General features: G+C 38.2%; 1 protein-coding gene and 1 long non-coding RNA gene across 2 annotated transcripts in view; one reads left to right on the forward strand and one right to left on the reverse strand.

Annotated features, from left to right (window-relative positions):
* LOC134088012 (protein NLRC5-like) overlaps window positions 1-16,205 on the reverse strand; it is a 116,538-nt gene that overhangs the window by 67,313 nt on the left and 33,020 nt on the right. The window contains exons 20-21 of the mRNA XM_062541900.1: window positions 15,913-16,086; window positions 14,979-15,152 (exon numbers count right to left, since the gene is read on the reverse strand). Of these exons, the coding sequence (XP_062397884.1) occupies window positions 14,979-15,152; window positions 15,913-16,086 (348 nt within the window). The remainder of the gene's footprint in view (window positions 1-14,978; window positions 15,153-15,912; window positions 16,087-16,205) is intronic.
* LOC134072756 (uncharacterized) lies at window positions 8,055-14,027 on the forward strand. The gene is made up of 5 exons (XR_009937203.1): window positions 8,055-8,120; window positions 9,348-9,410; window positions 11,653-11,775; window positions 12,282-12,368; window positions 13,513-14,027. It is a non-coding gene; the product is annotated as an uncharacterized LOC134072756 (long non-coding RNA).

The raw sequence follows: 16,205 nt of genomic DNA on the forward strand, positions 1-16,205 counted from the left end.
AAGTGTATTAGCAATATGGTTAAAGTTCATGAAGTAGAAAACAAGTATGCTTCTTAGTTTTTGTGCTTTATTCAAAGTGTATTTAATGTATACTTTGTAAAGTGTACTTAAAAATATGTGTAATTAAGTTAAACTTCTGAGTCCAAAAAGAAAGTATACTAATTTCACAGTAATCAAATTCTCTTTTGATTGCACTTTGTGAAAGTGTACTTTGTTGTTAGTGTATTTTAAATTTGATAGAAGTACCATTGTTTTAAGTGTATTAAATTTGACATACTTTGAGTGGCAATTTAGTGTACTTATGGAAAGTATCATTTCTGCAAATAAACTGTTAGCATACTTTTTTAAAGTGTACTATCATCTCACTTTATTAGAAGTGTTACTTCTGTACACTTTGCATAGTACACTCTAAAATAACTGCATTTTTAGTGGTATATCGGAATACTTTCACAAAATATGTTATATTATAAAAAAATATAGTGATAATTTAATGCACTTATTTGTAATACAGAGTTAGTATAATTTTTGAAAGTGTACATTTGATTTCAACTAATTGGTGGTAATGTATCAATTTACTGTAGTCTACTAAATGGAAAGTGTTTTTACATTGTTAGGCTGATTTCTGAAAGAGTAATGTGATTAAATGTTGCAGTGTGGACGAAGTAAGTTTATTTTGTACAAATAATATTTTTTTCATTTGGCTCCACATCTTGGTGAGGTAATACATAAGTCTACACTATCACCACCATGTATTAATAAACACTTGATTGACAGAAAAGTCACTAAGAACAGTAGCCTAATTATTTTTACAGATATTGTATTTACATGTCAATTCAGTATCAGAATCTCAGTACTCACTCTCAAAAAAATTAAATCTCACTATTGCTCATCTTAATGAATCCTTTTTCGTAGGATTTACACAATAAAATTAGGTTTCTAGGCAGAGATGTATAGTAACGAAGTAGAACTACTTAAGTACTCTACTTAAGTACTGAAATGCAGTATCTGTACTTTACTGGAGTATTATTTTTTTCTCCTACTTCTACTTTTACTTCACTACATATTTTTGATGAGTATAGTACTTTTACTCCGATACATTTTTTATGTGCTCCATCGTTACTCGTTACTGGTGTGTCGGTCACGAACAAATCCGTTCCGGATTGCTCACAAAGTCCTAGTCACACTGATGCGTGTCACTTGTTGACAGCACGATCTTAGCTTTCCAATGGGAGTAAATAGTTGCTGTAATAAAGGGTTCGCGAGAAAATCAAGGTGAAGTTAGGCTACATGAGAAGCATTCATTTGTACAATAAGTCATTCTCGAGTAATCCCGTTTTTAAATTGCAACATTTCTTCTTGGTCTTCAGTCTGTGTAGCACCCCACAATAACTAGCCTACTACTTGAATATTGTGTTCTTCCACTTGTTTAGTTTTAGAACATTTATTTAAACTACATAGATTACATAGAAAACAGAAGCATCACCTCCACATATTCCTATGCATTATGCCTATTCTAGACTAGCCGGATAACCTACCACGACTGAGGCCTAATTACTCTCATGTTCTTTTAAAGTGACAGGCACTCAATTAGACAATTGACATTAAAGATAAATGTAAGTCAATATGACAATCGTGTAAAATGTGAGTCAAAATAAAAAATCAATATCAAATACTCAACATACTATGTATTTTAACTAATTGTGCAGATCATAAATAGGCCTAATGTAAACTTCATATGAATTTCAAAATGTTTGAAATACAAACATATGATATGAAGCCACCTTTATACTGAGTGTGGGGAAGTATGCCTTGTAATGTCTGGTCTCCACTGGTGTGGTGGGGCTCCCATATCAAATCAGTATCAACATTCTTAGTATGTTAAAACAATTGTGACACTATAGTCTTATCATGTATTTTTCATGCTATGGCTACTGACTGATGCATTAGATAGATAGATAGATAGATGGCTACAGATGATCAATGATTCTGTATACCTATTATTGTATTAAAAGTGAGTTGTATCGGTCATAACACCCCTACAAATGACATTGGGAAACCCATACAGTTATATTTATTCACCTTGTTTAACTACTACCACATGTTTATAGCCTAGTCTAGGGCCTAGGCTATGGCCCCCGTGTGTCTGCCAAGGGGCCTGCACTGATGCTGTGCTGATACCTTTTGCACTCATCTCATTCGCAAATCAGCTAATTACACAATACTTCTACTTTTACTTCCAGTACTTGAGTAGTATTTTAAAAAATAAACTACTTGCAATACTTAAGTACAAAACATGTTTAATACTTTAGTACTTCCACTTAAGTACGTCTTTTAAAGAGCACTTCTACTTCTACTCAAGTCACTTTTTTGATAGAGCACTTGTACTTCTACTCAAGTCTGGATCTCTAGTACTTTACCCAGATAGCAAACCCCTTTGGGCCGGACCCGCATAAAAGCCTCTAGATCCGGACGTAGCTTACACACGGTTTCTGGCTAAGGACCAGATCTGGGCCGGTTAGACTTTTCAGCTTTAACTGCAGTGCTGTTTTTCTTACGATCAGCAGATCTGGCCCAGATCCACTTACCACATCGGAACCAAAGCTTCCTCAAAGACAGTTCACTGATGTGGCCCACATCTGTAATACGGACCTAGACCACCTACAAACTATTCAACGAGGCCAATCACAGCCAAATAGCTTACAACAAAACTTATAACTGATCCTCGCTTATTTCCAGATATTCTGGTAAAAAATCACCCTAGATATGATTTCAAAATCATATCCAGCTAACATTTTTGGGGGGTGCAAGTAAAGTTTTTATTGTTGTTGTTGTCATTGTTGTTGTTGTTGGTTTGTTTGGGCAGCAATTTTCCATGAAAAGGCCACCTGCTTGCTGATCGCACGCCTACCTGGACTATTGACAACTAGACAACTGCTTTACAAATATAACACATTCTTAAAAATATATACAGCATATAAGGTCCATATAAGGCCACATCCGCCTGACAGTCTACCTCCGTTTTGGCTACGGGCACCGGACCCGATCCGCCTCGCCAGCGCGCCTTCATTCACCGGGTCCGCGACGGACCCTGTACGGATGCATACACCGAACGCGCCCTAACGGTTTATTTCATCAGTTTTCTCGCTGATGGAGTGCTGCCGAGTGTGAGACAAAACGGTGGCGTCTGAAGGCTCACTGTAAGTATGCTCCTAGCTGCTATATGCTTTATTTATGCAATTACCTAGTCTATCCAGTGAAAACGTACTTCCATAACACAAGTTACCTACTTATCTAGCTTTGTTTGCTGATCGATCCGAAAATGTGCTATAATGGCCGGCTGATGGTAGCTCACATTTACATACCAGCTAGCTGCTAACGTGTAGCTTGCGCAAGCTAATTTAGCTCACTTAGTCCTGTCCAACTTTATGAACTTTTTAAAAAATGTATAATTAACTCAATACTGAATTTAAAATGAGCGCAACTTGATTTGACGGTAACCTTATGTGTTTGCCCGTGAACAACAAAAGTTGCCTTGCGTGAGCTAGCATTAGCAGGCTAGCTGCTAGCTTGTTGGCCAACGATAACTTAAAGTTGTTACACAAACATAATAGTTTTTTGTTAACGTTATGAAAGCTTAGATGTTGGACTCGGGAGTCTTTTCTCCCGAGAGAAAACTTAGGCTATTTCGTATGTGTTTAAACCTCATTTCATTCTGGGAGGGAGGCTGATTTCACATTGTTTCCCTGTCCTGATTTGAAATGCTGATTTTAAATTATGAACGACGTTAGCGGCTGGTTCCAAAACGTAAACTAATTAGGCAGAAGCTATGCGCCCTGTCACCCTCATGCTCAGACATTGTTGACACTTTTAGAAGGCAGGAACAAAACAGCTTCGGGATTCATGCCCTTATATTTTGTACACGTTAGTGAGAAACCAACTAACTGGCCTACTATTCAATCTAAATAGTAGAGATTCCTCCCTAACTTTTATTAAGTAAGGGCACAAATTCCGAAGCCATTTGTTTTATGTAGAAATACTGCCGTCTACGAGTTCATTTAATGATGTTGAAAGTTTCTTGGAGTAAGATTTGACTGAAAAGGGACAATTATAGAAGAGGCAGTAGTTGACTTGATGTATATCCTTGCTTTGCCTTGTCACAGACCAGACTGTTTTCAATGTTTAGAATGGGGTGTAGTATTAAGTATTGATAAATATTTGGCTATTTCTTTCTGATGATGAGAGTAATGCATTTATGTATCTGTATTACAGGTCATTCACAAGTCTGGTTTGGGGGTCTACCCTTGCTCATCCTGGCCTGCCACCCAAGTAAAGTAAGCTATACAGTTTTACATTTGATCTATTTGACTTTTGGTCCAGACATTAATAACACAAATAACCATATGCCTTTGTAAGTGGTGTTACCAGTTCAGGATGAATTGAAGGTACATGTCAAAATACATGACTGCCTTTGTCTGCTGAAATAAAAATCCACCTAATACCTCAAAAGCTCTCTAAAGAAATGAACATATATATTTTTTTTTTTTCAGAAGAGAAATAACCACAGGCCTCTGCAACTGCTGTTTCCAGGTAAGGATCAAAGCTTCGGGATTCGTGCCCTTATATTTTGTACACATTAGTGAGAAACCGGCTAACGGGCCTACTATTCAATCTAAAAAGTCTTGTTTCCAAGTGACTCTTTAGACTGAATAGTAGAGATTCCTCCCTAACTTTTATAAAGTGTAAGGGCACAAATCCCGAAGCCATTTGTTTAATGCAGAAATACTGCTGTCTACAAGTTCATTTAATGATGTTGAAAGTTTCTTGGAGTAAGATTTGACTGAAAAGGGACATTTTAGAAGAGGCAGTTAGTTGACTTGATGTATATCCTTGCTTTGCCTTGTCACAGACCAGACTGTTTTCAATGTTTAGAATGGGGTCTAATATTGGTATTGATAAATATTTGGCTATTTCTTTCTGATTATGAAAGTAATGCATATTTATGTATCTGTATTACAGGTCATTCACAAGTGGCTCCAGTCTGGTTTGGGGGTCTACCCTTGCTCATCCTGTCCTGCCACCCAAGTAAAGTAAGCTATACAGTTTTACATTTGATCTATTTGACTTTCGGTCCACACATTAATAACACAAATAACCATATGCCTTTGTAAGTGGTGTTACCAGTTCAGGATGAATTGAAGGCACATGTCAAAATACATGACTGCCTTTGTCTGCTGAAATAAAAACCCACCTTATACCTCAAAAGCTCTCTAATGAAATGTACATATTTATTTTTTTTTTATTTCAGAAGAGAAATAACTACAGGCCTCTGTAACTGCTTTTTCCAGGTAAGGATCAAAGCTTCGGGATTCGTGCCCTTATATTTTGTACACGCTAGTGAGAAACCCGCTAACTGGCCTACTATTCAATCTAAAAAGTCTTGTTTCCAAGTGACTTTTTAGACTGAATAGTAGAGATTCCTCCCTAACTTTTATAAAGTGTAAGGGCACAAATCCCGAAGCCATTTGTTTTTTGCAGAAATACTGCCGTCTACAAGTTCATTTAATGATGTTGAAAGTTTCTTGGATTAAGATTTGACTGAAAAGGGGCAATATAGAAGAGGCAGTAGTTGACTTGATGCATATATTCGCTTTGCCTTGTCATAGACCAGACTGTTTTCAATGTTTAGAATATATGGGAAGGGAAGCTAAAATGAAAATATTCTCTGGATCCCAAAATAATGCTATTTTCTAATGGGGTGTAATAATGGTATTGATAAATATTTGGCTATTTCTTTCTGATGATGAAAGTAATGCATATTCATGTATCTGTGTTACAGGTCATTGTCACAAGTCACAAGTGGCTCCAGTCTGGTTTGGGGGGTCTACCCTAGCTCATCCTGTCCTGCCACCCACACAAAGTAGGCTATACAGTTTTGCATTTGATCTATTTGACTTTTGGTCCACACATGAATAATACAAATAACCATATGATATGCCTTTGTAAGTGGTGTTACCAGTTCAGGATGAATTGAAGGTACATGTCAACATACATGAATCCCTTTGTCTGCTGTAATAAAAATCCACCTTATGCCTCAAAAGCTAATGGAATGCACATATTTTTTTTATTTCAGAAGAGAAATAACTACAGGCCTCTGCAACTGCTGTCTCTAGGTAAGGATGAATTGAGATTCAACATAAAATATATATAGCCTATATGTATATACAATTCTTTATTCTACATGCTGAAATGTCTGATATTCATGACCGCACACTTCATGCAGATTATATTCACATTACAACTCCACCTCTTTAATTCAGCTGTCTGATTGAAGCCTCAAAATATTGTAAACAAAGTAACATAGTTGGCTAGCTTTGTCATAGTCTACTGGTTGGACTGTTCAGTTTCCCCATGTGTGTTTAAGTTTAAAAGTAGAGTAATACTTGTGTCCTTGAGAGAGGCGCTTTTGAGTCTTTTGAGTTGAAAACATTGGTATTGAGATGATCAGTCAACTTGAATGCAAGAGTTTTAATCAAATGTGCGCCGCTTGCTAACCGGATTTTATAATACGCTAATTCAGCTAGTCGTCTTCTATGCATCATTGTTTTCACGATGTGAATGTTTTATCTGGATTGCATGTGCTTGTCTAGGGGCTGGTGTCCATTGAGTGTGCACGAGAGAGAGAGAGAGAGCGAGAGAAATCGGGCCATTCAGACATGATATGCGGAATGTATACGGCCACCTGTTGTTCACGTCTTCTTTAGAAGTTCTGTCAATTTCTGTCAAATGCGGCCGCGCCGTTAATGCCTGACCGCGGAAGAGAGTCGTTTTCACTAGCCTTTGAATGTTTCCGTGACTGGGTTCACAGGACAGTTGTGGCGGCAACATTACGGCGAAATTACCAGGTCAGCTACAGGAAAGTAGATAGTATACGGATATATGAATTCAGACATCACAGCAAAGACAACCCTACCGTACACACCGTGGACATTGTGGAAATACACGTCTGTCTGAAAACGGCTACAGTTTGGTAAAGTTGCATGCATTGTCTACAAGGAAAACTCCTTCCACCCGAGCAGCGGCAGGTGCATCAGTGCGAGCCTGCCCATATAATTTAGTAGCACACTAATATAACGTATTTTCTTTTTCCATAGGAGCGGTACGCAAGTGTCCAGTGACAGCCCAGGCAACGGATACCGACATTCACCAATGTGCTGGCGCATGACCGAGAAGGGGGGACGTCGCAAACGCCAGTGTGAAGGAGCAAGCTAGATTCATTGATGATCATTATGTTTTGAATAAAGTTTTTTTGAAAAAAAAAGTAAACATTTTCTTCGATTCTGATTAGGGTTATTGGGGTATTGGACTATGTTAGTCGCTGGGTAATTTTCTTAGCCTTGTTTTAAAGACACCAAGCGAGAATGTTAGATTGTTAAATGTAGGCTACTTTATGCGGATGTAGGCCTATGATTGTTGCTTCTGACTGTAGGGTAATTAAATATAAGGTAGCCCAAACACATCATAGACTAAACATCATGTAGCCTAACTATAAATGCCGAAAATAAGGCATAGCTGGCATCGATCCGGTACGCGGTTCAATGCCGCATCTATACGGGACTGGGCCAACGCTGTTCCAGTTCCAGTTCAGAGCCGTGCAACGGATCCTGACCACTTCGTGGCCGATGTGCGTTTGGGCGCTGGGCCGTGTCCGTTAAACGGATCAGATGCGGATAGAACGGTAGGTGTGGGCCAGATCCACCCCAGTGTAGTTTTGCTGTTTTGGTACGGGAATGGGCCAGCGCCGACCCATCTCCGGTGCAGAGCCATAAAACGAATCCTGACCACTATCGGCCCGCTGTGCGTTTGGACGCTGGACCGTGTCCGTGAGACGGATCCGGGCCGGATCGCATGATAGGTGTGGGCCAGGTCCACGCCAGAGTGGTTTTGCTATCTGGGTATACATCACTGTTTCTAGGTGAAATAAAGTCAGTTATGCGAAATGCATTAGTGTTTGGAGGAAATATGTCACTCTATGGTCGCCGTAGAAGCATTATTTCAAAACGCACAACAAGGATATCTGGCTGTAGCAGATCTGCCTCTTCTCCTGACTCGTGGATTGTAAGGTATGTATTTGCTATTCACACAGTGTTCTTATTTTGAGTTCGGGGTTATTTTAGGGAGTTTAGCATGACAACAAAGCTGGGAAACATGATACAATGCTAACGTTAGCCTGAGATGATTAGCTGCTAGCTACTTAGCCGCCCACATGAGATCTGCTGAATCTCATGTGGGCGGCTAAGTAGCTAGCAGCTAATCATCTCAGGCTAACGTTAGAATTGTATCATGTTTCCCAGTTTCACTCCCTGCCGAAAATAGAGGTGGTTATGCCTTGATGGGATTGTTTCATAAAACACAATTGAATGTTCATGGATGTGACCAGGTCAGGACGACTTAATGTGTTTACTGTTTCATGCTAGCAGTTAACGGCTAACATAAGATAGCCGCTAGCCCCGCACAAACCCAGCCTATGTTTATGTGTAGGCTTAAGCCCCATTCATGCTCAACGTAAAACACGGATACGGATACGTGTGGAGTGTTTCAAACGTTCATTCCGTTGATTTCGTCCGTACTTTGACACAAAATTGAGGGGCTTATGATTACGGATGAAACGGATGAAACGTTGCAATACCGAGCACTACCACACGAAAAAGTGGGGGCGCTATGCATTCACACGTAAAATACGGACGGAGGTATGAAGACACCGCCGGATAGAACGTCCGTACAAAATACGGACGTAAATTGCCACACGTTGAGCATGAATGGGCCTTTAGAATACTAATAGTTAATTAGTAAAAGTTTAATGTTAAAACGTAGGTGCAGGCCAGTCTGTGTTACCAAATTGTCCTTGTGTGTCATGAACAATTTGCATTGTTACAGACACTAAAGTTCGTCCAGAAACATTTGAATTATTTAAATGTTTGTGTAGTAAACTACACCATCTTGCCTAGTCTCTCTGTAACGTTAATCACGTGCAGACTATCTTTGAAGGACAAGTTACACAAACATTAGACTTGCCATTATTTTTGTATGATGTGATCAGCATTATTGTAGGCTACTGGCTCTCATTCGACCTCTATATTAAACGAGTAAAGCAAGCAAGTTTTTCATGATCATGGTAGAGGCTGCCTACTCTAAATGTTTGAGTGATTTGTTAATCACAAAGAAGCCTCAATGTAATCAAATGTTTTCTTCCCAACTTTTAATTCAAATTCTAAAAGGTTTCAGTAATCTGATATTATTATAGTTTTACATGTTGTAAATTTGTTGAGTTTGATATACTTTCTCCACAGACGTGGCAGTGCAGAGTGCATGACATCAGCGTCATTGAGGTCTCTCTTACAGGAGCATTACAGGTTAGCTCATTGTTACTTTTGCGGTAGACACCCATACCTATGTGCATATTCTCATTGTCCCTGTTTATTATAAGCATGGGATGCTCTTCATAGTCACTGAAGCAAATATCATACTTAGATCAATGTTTTCTGTATGCTAATTACAGTGCATGAAAATGCACTGTACTGTTCTTCCTATTCTTAAACTTCATCTTCTTATTATTCTTCTTCTAACGCACGCAATTCAGCTTCAACCGCTTAACGTAGAAACTCCATTCAACTTTTGTCCCGTAGGTCTTACTTACGCGATGTGGGCAAAGTATTTTTCAACTTTGTAACTTTTATACTTTTTAAACTATTAGTTAAAAACTATTACAATTTCCCCCATAGACTTAACATTGCTCATTATGACATCACGGCAGCAATTAGAATCTTACGCCAGGTGGCCAGTCCAGGTGCAGCAGCTCCCTCTTTCTCTCAGGCTCTTGAGACTACATTTTCTGTTCCCCTGTATCAACTGTATCAACATAAGTCTTCCTAATTCCATCCAACTTTCTATCCATTCATCTTCTTCAAACCATTCACTCATCCACCCATTCTAAACAGTCTGCCTATCAACATCAATTAGACGATCTACATTCAACTTTTAAACAATCTACTCTGTCTCAGGCTTACACTCTGGCTCTCTTAAGACTAGCCAGTTAAATTGATTACACCTGTATCTGTATCCACTACTCTCAGTAGAGAGCTGTGTCTCTCCACTCTATAGAATATAAGGCACATTCAATCCAACTTTCTATCCATTCATCTTCTTCAGACCATTCACTCATCCACCCATTAAACTGTCTATCAACATCTATTAAACAATCTGCCTATCAACATCCATTAAACTCTCTGTCTATCAACATTAATTAGACTATCTACATTCAACTTTTAAATGATTTACTCTGTCTCAGGCTTTAAGCACACTCTGGTTCTCTTAAGACTAGCCAGTTAAATTGATTACACCTGTATCAACTACTCTCAGAGAGCTGTATCAGTGTCTCTCTTAACAAGAATATAAGGCACATTCCATCCAACCTTCTATCCATTCATCTTCTTCAGACCATTCACTCATCCACCCATTAAACTGTCAATCAATATCTATTAAACAATCTGCCTATCAACATCCATGAAACATTCTGTCTATCAACATTAATTAGACTATCTACATACAACTTCTAAAGTATTTACTGTGGGTGCCTCTCAAGCAGCGTTTATATGTCCTCCCTCGCTCCTCGATCCTCAATGATCTACATAAAGAAAGATAGAAGAAGGGCTAGACTATCCCATTGTTGCCGCTCCATCATTCTTTATGTAGATCAGTGAGGATCGAGGAGCGAGAGAGGACGCGTAAACGCTATATGAGAGGCACCTTCTGTCTCAGGCTTTAAGCATACAATCTCATTAAGACTACAGATCCTGTTTCACTACTTCCTCTGTCAACAACTGTTTCAAAATAAAGGTCCTCACTGCAATAATACACTATTAAATCATTTAACCATTGTAACTACTCAACTATTTAACTGTTCAACCATTCCAACTGTCAGTTATCATCCACTATGCCTCCAGTCAACTACATGAAACCTCCATGTACCTAGCAACCAACATAGCAACCATTAAAATTAAGTGTTTTGACCGTTTCCATAGCAACCAACATGATTATAATGCAGTAACTTCTTGTTTCTTGATAGTGGCCACCATGGATACCCTAGCAACAAATGTTTCAAAATAAAAGTCCTCACTAGCAAGTTAGCTAATCAGCCTGGTTAGCATTGTTAGCAAATCTAGCATTGTTAGCATAGTTAGCATTTTTAGCATTACTGCTAGAAATCATCGGTTAAGTTAGCTAATCAACCTGGTTAGCATTGTTAATAAAGTTAGCATTGCTAGCATAATTAACATTTTTAGCGTAACTGCTAGAAATCATTACCTAAGTTAGCTAATCAACATTTTAACATGAATAGAAATCATTAGTTAAGTTAGAGCTGGAATGTTTCATCTTTAAACTGTCTACCTTCACACTATCAACTCTCTGTAAACTATGCAACCACCATGTTTACCCTAGCTACACCTTAGTAACCATATCTACATTATCTATCTATTTTTGCATTTTCATGCACTGGTAATTCCTTGGAATTGCATTTCTAGTTGTAATTCTTTCTACAAATGCTGGGTTGTTTTGTACATTCTTTCTGTCTCCTCTACCCTCGTATGGTTCAAGATGTGCAGAATTTCACACGCATTGTGCAACTGAAGTCCAAGTTCCAGGCTGTCTGCTGAGTGCCATAGGAAGGGAGGAGAAACAGGACATAAGATTAAGGAGATCATGGCTGCCATTGATCGGGTTAGTGAGAAGTTGTTTTGTGCCTCCCACTTTGAAAACCAATATTAGGCCATGAGCTACAGGGCCGTAACATGCACCTGTCAATGAAACATTTTTGACCATGCTGACATGACGAATTTGAATGTTAACATTGACATTTTTGGGATGCACTACCTGTTTCTACCCCATGAATAGATTTGCATTGAAGATCAATGTGTTCCAAAAAATCTCTCAATACATTGGAAATGCATTATATGAACCTCTACATGTGATTAAACATACATTGTCACATGCCCCACCTCTCTCTAAGTCATGAGCATTACATACATCTTATAATGCATTTCCAATGTATTGAGAGTCTTTTGAAACTCCTCTATCCATGGAGCAGTAAACAGGCACTGCATCCCAATACCCAAATCTCCAAGTTAACATTGGGGGATTGCACGGTAAAGGCATAGTAAACATTAAGATGCTTAATTTGTAAGTGTAAGTAAAGTAGTGTTCTGTTATATTTCCCTGTTTTGCAGAATCCTATCATTGGCTCGTTGAGAGTTTGCCACCTGCAAGCACTTGTTGTGTACTTGAAGGCCCTGAGAAACTCAAAGGAATACCTGGTAAGTGTAAATTAATATCCCAAAGAACAGTGTAACTTCGGTGAAAATGGACCTCAGACTCTCTTTCTGCATGAAAATGCATCAAAGAAGTCGTGGAGACGGACAGTATTTTTCATTGAAGAAGCACTACAGAGCTTGCATCGGCGTACACTATATTGCCAAAAGTATAGTGATGTCAATAGACATCCCATTCTTAATTCATAGAGTTTAATATGATGTTGGTCCACCCTTTGCAGCTATAGCATTTTTGACCATTCATCCAGAAGCACATTTGTGAGGTTGTACATTGATGTTGGATGAGGAGGCTCTCAGTCTCTGCTCTAATTCATTCCAAAGGTGTTCTATTGGGTTGAGGTCAGGACTGTGCAGGCCAGTCAACACTAAACTCTGTCATCCATGTCTTTGCGGACCTAGCGTTGTGCACTGGTGCACAGTCATGTTGGAACAGAAAGGGGCAATTCCCAAAACTGTTCCCACAAAGTTTGGAGCATGGAATTGTCCAAAATCTCTTACTGTTCCAACATGACTGTGCATCAGTGTGCAAAGCAAGGTCCATAAAGACGTGAATGATATAGTTTGGTGTGTATGAACTTGACTAGCCTGCACACAGTCCTGACCTCAACCATGACGTACGAAATTAAAATAGCTCCTCATCATCACATACCCTTCACCATACCTAGAGATTGGCATGGTGGGTTTTTTTCAGTTATTAGCTGGTTTTAGGCTAACTGAAAAAAAAACATCATACCAGTCTCTAGGTATGGTGAAGGGTATGTGATGTGGGGCTATTTTAATTCCGAAGGCTGAGGATACTTTATCAGGATGCCTAGTATACTGGATCCATGAAATAAGTGGATTTTAAAGATAGAAATCTTCCTGCCTCTATGGGAATTTAACATATGGGTGCAAATACTTAGGACCCCTGTATTTTAAGGAAGAACATTTATTTATTTACTATACATTTCATTCACAAAGACAATTGGTGTCCTTAAAGGTTGGATATTTCCTCATTTTTTAGTCAACTTTAGCATGGGTTCAAATACTTATCCTCGCTGTATATGTTCTATTCTCTGACACAATGTGATACTTATTCTTTGTATCATAATGTGATACTGACCCTTTTTATATTGCATCCTTGTTTTAGAGCTGCCAGGACTGGTGTCATCACTGAAAGCGGTCATAAACAACATGGCAGATGCATCTATTTCCTCCAGCCAAAGCGACTCACCATGCACTAGCAGTGACACTTGCAGTGAAGACATGGTATTATGACTGAAGGACCTTGAACCGATCCCTCATTAGCATTGTGCAGGCCCTCCATGATTTTGTGATCTTGCACGTTCACCAATTCATGCAAATTCAGGGACTTTGCTGCATTTGCGTGTTGTAATATTCAATAAATGTGAATGGTGATGTGTAGTTATGTTCCTGTTATTGTGTTAGTAGCATTATATATCCTTTGCTTGAATTATGTATTTTTGTAATTTTATTGTAATAAAATGAGATTTGTAATCTATTGTAATGCACTTGAAATTAATTGTAATGTAATACACTAACAGTATAATATCGACATTTATGCCAAAGTATAACAATATGGGAATTAAAGTACAGATAAAATATACTTCAAAGACAGTTCTTTTCTACAATAAAATATAATAATATTGCACTGAAAGTATGTGTCTATGATGTTTAGCTTGTAATTGAACTTCACTTGAAATATGTTATCATTGTCATAGTGGGACACTTTAAATGCACTAAATATAGTACGGAAGTGCATTTGTAGATCACTTGAAATATTGAAGAGGCATACTAAATTAACATACTTTATAGTAATAATTAGTATGATAACAGTATGTACAAAATGTACTTAAACTCAACTGTAAGTTCAGCTCCAATTATTTTGTAAGTGTATTTCTATTAGAATGGTCATACAATGTAATTGTACTGTAAGTATGCTTAATTGCTCATTTTAATTAGTGTACTTCAGTGCACTTGAAGTTTGAAAATAGTTGTTCCAATTTAGCATACCCTATACACTTGAAGTATAGTTAAGTTTGTATTACGATGAACTTAATACATACTTTAATATACTTAAATATACTTGGATTTGACGAAAAAAGTACACACTGTACTTATTACACTCTGAAAAAGTATATTTTCAATAGTTTTTTTTTTTACCTGGGTATATGACTTGCAAATGGGTTGAAGTAAACATCTGCTGAGTATTTTAACAAAAAAAGGTTTCAATATGTTGAATTAAAGACCCCAAAATGCCATGGGTCTACCAGACCCAGCAGGACCCCCTGTGTAACCAAAAAACGAAGACCCTATAAAGGTTAATGTTGTAAAATAGGCAAAGAATTCTAGAAGTGTAAATCACTATAATTTCTCACTATCTAGCAGGTGTGGAGCTTTACTTGATTTTGGATTTAGATTTGCAGACACAGCAATACATTTGGTACAGTAAAAGACTAACAATATTGTAAGAAACATGGACTTGCAAACCTACATGTCTCAGCAGTACACAATCATATTTACATGTCATGTCATTTCTTCATGCACAATGGGGGGAACATACTATATTACTGTACATTACATTCATCAACTCACCTCAGTGTCTCCAGCTTGCACTGTGGATCTCTTAGTCCTGCACAGAGCAGCTCCACTCCTTCATCCTGCAGGTCATTGTCACTCATGTCCAGCTCTCTAACATGGGAAGGTGTCCTCTGCAGCACTGATGCCATCATTTCACAGCTTACTTTAGAGAGACGGCACTGATTTAGCCTGTTTAATGAACACAGGTCATGTAGGAGTAAGAAAAACATAAGGGTGATGGTAAGGCAAGCCAAGGCAAGGCAGATTTATTCATATAGCACATTTCATACAGCAAGGCCACCCAATGTGCTTCACAAAACAAAATAAATAAAACATAGAAACATAATAGATAAAACATTCACTATTAAATATTTAATAAATATGCAAAATCAAATAGGAAAACCCTAAGTATGACCAATTAAAAGAAAGCATCAGAAAACAGTTTAGATTTGATTTGAAACTGGTAACAGTGGTGGAGCATGTCATATGGTCAAGTACATAGATATATATATGTCATATGGTCAGGTAGTTCATGACATAATTGGGCAGCATAACAACTGAAGGCAGCCTCACCATGTTTGCTTCTAACTATTGGTTGGGTAGGGAAAATGATGCTCGCATTCAATCTTCATTCCAGTAAAAAGCAATAACAAAGCATGTGAAACAAACTCAAAATCTCTCCCTCTTGTTTGTGATGATTATCAGTGGCCTGCCCCCATGCCCACAGTACATTGATTGAAGTCATTCACTCCTCAGTTTGCTTTCTGACCCTGGATGAGGCCACCACATGGATTTACACTTTAATTTATTTAGCAGAAGCTTATCCAAAGAGACTTACACATGTTAATTATATTACAAGGGGCATTTGTCAATCAAATGTACTGTTCTGTCTTGAGAACATACAGTATGAGCAGGAGTAGGATTGTAAGTTCAGATACAGAGCACATACTGAATTGCTTCAACTTTGCGGTGAGGATCTTCCAGTGTAGCAGATAACAGCTTCTGTGTTGATTCTCCAGGACGATTGTTGCTAACATCCAGGTCTTTCACACAGGCAGGGTTTGACATCAGAGTGAAAGCCAGACAAACATAACCTTCATCTGAGATTTCACACTTACTGAGCCTGAGAGACAGATAGACACATAAAACCAGAGAGAGAGAGAGAGAGAAAGAGAGAGAGAGAGAGAGAGAATTTTACAATGACACAGTAACTCCTCAAGTCTCAGGATTCAGACTTCAGAG

Source organism: Sardina pilchardus, chromosome 1 (assembly GCF_963854185.1).
Source record: "Sardina pilchardus chromosome 1, fSarPil1.1, whole genome shotgun sequence".
In the NCBI taxonomy this organism is placed as follows: Eukaryota; Metazoa; Chordata; class Actinopteri; order Clupeiformes; family Clupeidae; genus Sardina; species Sardina pilchardus.